At 35.2% G+C, this 8,113-nt stretch overlaps 1 protein-coding gene across 1 annotated transcript; it reads right to left on the bottom strand.

Annotated features, from left to right (window-relative positions):
* Positions 1-278: 278 nt before the first annotated feature.
* LOC133824826 (transcription initiation factor TFIID subunit 5-like) lies at positions 279-1,712 on the bottom strand. The gene is made up of 6 exons (XM_062257806.1): positions 1,633-1,712; positions 1,425-1,535; positions 1,259-1,328; positions 1,138-1,177; positions 639-797; positions 279-564 (listed from the first exon to the last, which is right to left on the bottom strand). The coding sequence occupies exons 1-6, from the start codon at positions 1,710-1,712 to the stop codon at positions 422-424; spliced, it is 603 nt and encodes a 200-aa protein (XP_062113790.1). The 3' UTR covers positions 279-421.
* Positions 1,713-8,113: the final 6,401 nt, after the last annotated feature.

An 8,113-nucleotide genomic window follows, 5' to 3' on the forward strand; every position in this document is an offset into this window, starting at 1 on the left:
AAAGAAGTCAAAACAATTGTATGGCAGAAAATAGTAATAACACAAGTAATTGAATAGGTACAAAAGTAAAACCAATACCCCTAATATCGCTTTTTTTTTTAACTTGAATTTAAAGAAGCAAATTCTTTTTGAGAGAAAAAAAAGTAAAGTAGAGGAAAATCTAAAATTCTATAACACCTTATTGAATATATTTATAAAAGTTATAAATTTTAGAAAATTGCATCCAAACAAGAGAGAAAAAATCTCAATTTTTATTTGAATCCAAACAAGAGAGAAAAAAAATCTTTTGGATTTTCTTTTTTCCATCCTAGAATCCAAATTCCAAATAGAGGGCAAATGTTTAAGTGGCCAAGAAAGGAAACTAAAAAGGAGAATGCACACACACACACATATATATATTGGCCACTCATTTCATGTCAAATCAACAGCAGAGATGCAAAAGAACTGCTAATATGAACAATTTACAACTGAAAATGATGAGATATACCTGTACATCCCATACTGGGTAATTATGACCCTTGTAGCAAACAAGATTTGCATTTAGTTCAGTTCTCCATAACCGAACTGCACGAAAACAATGTAATTCTTTCATAAACAAAACAAAGAGGGAAAGAGGGAGAGAGAATAGATGACTGTACTTGTTGAATCGGCTGAAGAGGAAAGTATAAAATCTCCCATAGGACTAAAAGAAGCTGAATAAACTGGTCCTGAGTGCCCCTGAAATAAGGTATAGGGTCTTTTTCCTCCATTTGAACCAAACTCATTTGGATTTGCATCATCATCACCCTGCAAAACAGCTGATAGCAGCAGTATTTTAAAAATAAGATATGCTTTGACCAAAATACAGAATACAGAGCAAACAAAACATACTTGTCAACAAACTAACATAGCTTTAATAAACCTAAAGAGATATTACCATCCTTAATTAGCTTTTAACTCCATGACTGCCAGCAATTTTTTAACCAAATGTTTGTTGCACTTACAGCCGAAAAAACCTAGTAATTTATGAAGGCTTAAATTGTGTGTCTATATATCCTAGACTAATTTATACACTGTAAAACACGTGCATATCTTTTTTTTAACTTTGATTTATGTACAAGAATATCTCAACACAGTAGAAACAGAGGATTGACTTACAACCAACAGCCTGTTGCCCAAGCTTTGCCATATCCCAAATCTGCACAATGTGTACCAAATTTAGTAGAAAACACAAAAAATTGACATGTCACATGCAACGAAAATGTAATCAAGAACAAACCTTCAGCGATGAATCTGAAAATCCAGCAGCAACCAATGACCCGTCAGGGGGTATAGTTGAACAGTTTAAACTAGAAAAAGATAAACAGGCAGATAAGAACTTGAGAAATTTTTTTTTACTAAAACAGAAAGATAATGTTGAACCGAAAAAAAATGGAAGACAATACCCATTATGTGCATTGATAAATGTATAAAAACTAACGGATGGCAGAGCAACACTGCTTAGCTGTACACGGTTTCTCAAGTCATCAAGTATAAACTGCTCAACCTCTACTGAACTGAAGCAACAAAATAAAAGATTAATCAAATAACCTAGATCAAAAGTTAACATTATAAAAATAGTGGTAGATTTCCCTTTTTTTTGCTAGAATAAACATCATAGGTATGCAAACACTAAGACTAAATCCCTCTGAAAGACTTCGATTGGCAGAGAGAATTAAAACTGGAAACAACATATTCCATCATAAAAAGATCTATTTAAACTATCAAGAATAGTCACATTCACACAAAACCAATATACATAAACTATGTTCCTCAAGCTATACAAAAGCTAAAAATATGTGTCCTCATATCTTACAGCAACTATAAAAATATGGCAACTACTTAAATTTCCTATTACTAACAAACATATATGGGAAACTATCATATAGAAAGAAAAAAAAAACCTCTTTTAGGCTACTAAATAACTCTCTGTAGGTTGACCAAGTTTTAAATAATTAATTTAGAAAAGAAGAATGATGCTTATCATTCCTAAATAATTTTGAATGAAAATGAAAAAGGGGAAAATATGTGATAAATACTGAGATCAGAAGACAAATGAAAGGGGAATGAATAAAAGACATTTAGATTCCATTTTAACTTCAACATACCAACATGAATCAATGGATCATAAGTGTAATACTCAGAGCACAAAGAGGGGGTAACAGAAAAAAGCAAACCCGATTGAAACAAGATAACTTTGTTGACTCACCCCCCAATGTATTTCCTTCTGATTAATCTGACTGATTGCATCCTGGCTGCTGCCAGTCAATGTAACAGCCTCCGCATCATCAGAAATTGAGTTGGGCTGTCCAGGAGAAACTTCAAACCAGTACACATGCATACATTACACATCATATAAAAATAAAGGAAGCATTTTTACATAAGCGGTAAAAGAAGAAACATGTACCTTGAAAGTTGATATGCTCATTGATAATACCAAGTACAGTGGTAGATTGAGACTTATGCAGAAATTGCAGAAGAAGCTCATAAGAATACTGAGAAGACAACAAGTCATGAGTTGTTTTATACTACTGCCTCACTGATTCAAGTATACGTATAAATAAGAATTCATGCAAACAATGGAACCATGAAACACACAAATTTTACTAAAAGGAGCAAGAAAATTTATTGAGCTTGTGAAAGAGAAGTACCAGAACAGAAGACAGACCCAGATTTATACTAGTTTTTGTCTCCTTTCATTTATACTAGTTTTTTCAAAGACAAAACAATATTTTTATGATTGAAACACACACAAAGTAATAAGAGAAGAGCAGCAAGAGCATATCCTCAAAAAAGGAACAAAAAGAAAATTAAAAAAAATTATAAATGATCCTACCTACTGAAGTAAAGAAAGTAAACACATATATTTAAAACTATTTGAAGAACAAGATACAAAGGAAATGAAGAAACAATTACATCATGTACACACCTGTAGTAGTACAGTTTTAAACAAAGTTGCTTGCCATGTTGAAAATTATTTTCCAATTCAAATAGAAAGGAAAACACAGATTCAAGCTTCATAAAAACTCATACACAAATTCAAAACATACTGAGTTTATAAAGAGAGCCAATATAAATATTAAAACTTGGTAATTTTCAATATCGAACGGTGTCGAGAAGAGAGGAATGGGCATCTGAAATGAGGATTGAGTCAAAACAGAGGGGCTTTCCACCTCACGTGCCATCTATTACTCTCCAATCAAGCAAACCACTCATTCTGAAGAACAAAAAAACTCAATCTGAATACTTTATTTTTTATGCTTATAGTGTCTCAAACCAAAGAATACAAAATGGATTATATTACTAAGCCAATGATACAGGAGAAGACAAACCAGAAAACAAAACTAGGCTGCATAGCACACCACTATCAGAAACAAAATTCCCAAAACTAGCAGCATGTATAGCATGTTGTAAACAGTAAACACAACTAGGATAAACAAACAAACTATATACAGAAACATAAGACACAAAAACTCTAAATCTAAAACCAATATAAAAAACAGAATACCCAAAGATGATGCCTAAGAATTATGGTACAAGTTTAATCATAAATGTGATAATAGACAAATAACAGGGACTTTAATTTAAATTACAACATCACCAAAAGATGAAATAAGACTTAGCAGGCTCTCATTAAGATCTCTTTTGAATAATAAACAAACTATTATTTTGGCATAATGAAGATTGAAAAAGAAAACAGGGACATACGCATAACCAAGAGTGGCTCTACTGATGAGCCCAAGAAGCAAAGAACCTTGAAACATCATGCTTGGAACCTGCACCAGGTCTCCCGTGGCATCAGGATTAGATGAAAGCAGCAGACCAACGACAAACATTGAAAAGGACAATGCAGCACCTGTAATGACACCTTAGAACAAATAATAAAACTTATCTCAAACTAACACTTAAACAATTAAACAAACTGTTATGAACAAAAACGAATTAAGAACAAGAAATTTTCAAACAGGTTCTTCAACACGCAGCAAGAACCAACACTTTCACAACATTTGTGCTCTCAAAAGTTTCTCTCTTAACACATAAAAGCTCTTTGCTCTTTCTTGTATTCTTGCTCAGCTAAATGGACAAAAATACTAGCAAACTAAAGCATGAAGAAAAAAATAACAACTTTTCCTCAAAATTGGGTTAAAAGATGAGCAATATTTGCTGACAAGCCAATATTGCAAAACATGAAAAATGATCACCAATCAAATAAATTTGACTTTCTTATAACAACACATTTATAAAAACCTCATTTCTCTTACAGGTTATGTATGCAAGCCACCTGCCCCCTGTACACTTCCATTCACCCGTCGACCATGTGAAAGAAATAGAGGGAGAAGAATAGAGAGAAAAGAGATCGAGAGAGAGTCGGAACGGTTAGGGCAGAGAGGTTCCATTTCAGAAAGAGAGCTTTTTGTTTTTCTTTTGTTTTCTGATTTTATATAATCAGAATGTGAATTAAAAGGAGGGGACGAAGTAAAGGCGCCATATTACTATTTTATTTGGCACCTGAATTTCATTTGTTGTTTACTCCGTGTTTTCATTTACTTATTCAACAATAGCGTTTTAAAAATTATGTTATATTTTACCGTAATATTTACTCATATTTGCTGTAGTGTTATCTATGTAAGCTGCTTGAGATAGAGCTAAGAGTCTGTTCTTTCTATCCCTGATGTTCTGGATACCTAGAACATAACATGCTTCACCCAAATCCTTCATCTGGAATTGAGTGCTCAGTTAATTCTTCACATCTGATAATTTCTTAACATTGTTTCCAATGAGTAAGATATCATCTACATAAAGAACCAGGAATACCATTATTTGATTTTCCTTCAGTTGGTAAACACAGGGCTCATCAATATTTTGTTTGCTTGCGATAAATTCAGACCATATCTGATTGGTAACAAGGTGATTGTCTACACTGATCACTCTGCCATTAAATACTTGATGTCAAAGAAAGATGCCAAGCCCCGCTTGATTAGATGGATTCTGTTGCTTCAAGAATTTGACATGGAGATTCGTGACAAGAAGGGCAGCGAGAATGTGGTAGCTGATCATCTCTCTAGACTTGAGGTGGAGGAGACTGAAAATAAGAAAGCAGTGCAAATCAATGATCATTTTCCTGATGAGCAGTTGTTTGGGGTAAGTGAGACTTTAGCTGTCTCGTGGTTTGCAGACATAGTGAACTTTTTGGTTGCAAAAATTGTGCCTTCTGAAATGTCAAAGCAGCAATTAAAGAAATTCTTTTCTGAGGTGAAACACTACTATTGGGAGGAACCTATTCTCTATAGGCACTGTGTTGATCAGATTATCAGAAGGTGCGTTCCTGAAGAAGAGACGCAGTCCATTCTTAATCACTGTCATACTCAACAATGCGGAGGGCATTTTGGTGCATCAAGAACGGCGGCTAAGGTATTACAAAGCGGTTTCTATTGGCCTTCATTATTCAAGGATGCTAATGAGTTTGTCAAGGCTTGTGATAGATGTCAGAGAACTGGCAATATCTCGAGGAGAAACGAAATGCCTCTACAAGGGATTCTTGAGGTGGAACTATTTGACGTATGGGGCATCGATTTCATGGGGCCTTTTCCACCGTCTTACAACAATGAATATATTCTATTGGCAGTGGATTATGTATCCAAATGGGTGGAGGCTGCAGCAACTAGAGTCAATGATGGTAAAACTGTGCTTAATTTTCTGCATAAACATATTTTTACTAGATTTGGCACTCCCCGAGCTCTGATTAGCGATGAAGGGAAACACTTTGTGAATAAGCAATTGGATGCACTGCTGGCTCGTTATGGAGTTTATCACCGAAAAGCTTTGCCTTATCATCCTCAATCAAATGGGCAAGCTGAAGTTTCGAACAGAGAAATCAAGAGCATCCTTGAGAAGACTGTTGACAGTTCGCGGAAAAATTGGTCGAAAAAGGTAGATGATGAGATTTGGGCATACAGATGGCTTGAGAATGCCCAAAGAGGGTGATATGATATCTTTTATGAACACTTAATAGAAAGTAAGGAAAAAACACTGAGCAAGATACTTACCACTGAAACTGAAGTTACAAGGTCATACATCATTATCCCTGCATCTGCTAGAGCTACACTAGCGCATGAAATCACAACAGGAAAATCACCTACAACCAAAAAAGGATAAAGCCAAAGAGCATGCTAATTACCTTGCTTTCTTGTATACTGAACAGGAGCTAAATTCTAACACGGAAAGACCAAATTGCACAAGAACATAATAAATGAATCTTTACATTTCTTGCTCTTCTTATAGTACTGCAAGAACCCATTTTTTCTATGATTGCAAATAGACATTAAATTTTTTTGTTAATATATAATCTCATCTAAGCATATATACTTATTCAAACAAAAAGTAAGATTCCTATATCCCAGACATCCTTCACATGCTGGCCAATTCCTATATCCCAGCTAACACTCAGCACAATGTGGCTCATCAAAACAATAACTTACAAGTGCAACAAAAAGAATCTTCGGTGCACAAGTAAAAATTCAAATCATGTATCAATAAGACATTATAAATAAACTATCACAGGTACTTAGTAATTGTACTTTATGAAAACTAAAATGTGAGAAAGGAGGCATCATACTGTGCCTAAGCATAACATGAGTTTGGAAACTCAAAACAATTATCAAACCCATAAATGTTGTAGAATAACCTCACTAAAGTCAAACCCGTCGAATAAACCACCGTCGCAAGCACCGTCGCACCCATGAGCGAGCCACGCCGTAGACCCACAAGTCAAGCCTCCCTATCACACGACCCAAGCCGTGGGCCTCCACCACCTTGTTACACACCTGCAACAAACAGAGAGAAAGAAAGAAAGATTGAACGATAGAGTAGCTCAGAGAGAAAGATAGAGCGAGAGAGAGTTACCGTTGAAGAATGATGTCGTCGCACTGTCCCTCTCCAAAGCTAGTTTCCGAGAGAAGCCCCTGTACACTTCCATTCACCCGTCGACCATGTGAAAGAAATAGAGGGAGAAGAATAGAGAGAAAAGAGATCGAGAGAGAGTCGGAACGGTTAGGGCAGAGAGGTTCCATTTCAGAAAGAGAGCTTTTTGTTTTTCTTTTGTTTTCTGATTTTATATAATCAGAATGTGAATTAAAAGGAGGGGACGAAGTAAAGGCGCCATATTACTATTTTATTTGGCACCTGAATTTCATTTGTTGTTTACTCCGTGTTTTCATTTACTTATTCAACAATAGCGTTTTAAAAATTATGTTATATTTTACCGTAATATTTACTCATATTTGTTGTAGTGTTATCTATGTAAGCTGCTTGAGATAGAGCTAAGAGTCTGTTCTTTCTATCCCTGATGTTCTGGATACCTAGAACATAACATGCTTCACCCAAATCCTTCATCTGGAATTGAGTGCTCAGTTAATTCTTCACATCTGATAATTTCTTAACATTGTTTCCGATGAGTAAGATATCATCTACATAAAGAACCAGGAATACCATTATTTGATTTTCCTTCAGTTGGTAAACACAGGGCTCATCAATATTTTGTTCAAAGTCATAGGTTTTGATTATTTCATCAAACCTAAGATTCCAGGAACGAGAAGCTTTCTTAAGTCCATAGATGGACCTATTCAACTTGCAAACTTTTCCTTCTTGTCCAGATACTTTAAATCCTTCTGTTTGATCCATATAAATGACTTCGTCAAGCTTTCCATTAAGAAAATCTATCTTGACATCCATTTTCCAGATCTCATAATCGAGAGCGGCTACTATGGTTAGGAGGATGCGAATGGATTTGAGCATGGCTACCGGACTAAAAGTTTCCTCATAGTCCACGCCTTCTCTTTGGGTATAACCCTTTGCCACTAATGGAGCTTTATAAGTCTCGATATTTGCATCAACACCTTGTTTCTTCTTGTAGATCCACTTGCACCCAATGGCCCTAAAGTCAATAGGTGCTTCCACAAGATCCCAGACGGAATTTGAGTACATGGACTCCATTTTCTGTTTCATGGCTTTGAGCCATAGTTCCTTTCCAGGGCTAGCCATTGCTTGTTTGAAAGACAACAAATCATCATCACTAGTGTCACTAACAACCATATTG

Source organism: Humulus lupulus, chromosome 3 (assembly GCF_963169125.1).
Source record: "Humulus lupulus chromosome 3, drHumLupu1.1, whole genome shotgun sequence".
Taxonomy (NCBI): Eukaryota; Viridiplantae; Streptophyta; class Magnoliopsida; order Rosales; family Cannabaceae; genus Humulus; species Humulus lupulus.

Bases quoted from the DNA above. Each gene is read 5' to 3' on its own strand.
- LOC133824826 (XM_062257806.1), bottom strand. From the start codon at position 1,712: ATGTTGTTTCCAGTTTTAATTCTCTCTGCCAATCGAAGTCTTTCAGAG. The intron at 1,536-1,632 runs GTTTATTCTAGC...TTGTTGCTTCAG, and splicing joins AGTGTTTGCATACCTATGAT to TTCAGTAGAGGTTGAGCAGT. The intron at 1,178-1,258 runs GTTTGTTCTTGA...CACATTGTGCAG, and splicing joins TTTCAGATTCATCGCTGAAG to ATTTGGGATATGGCAAAGCT.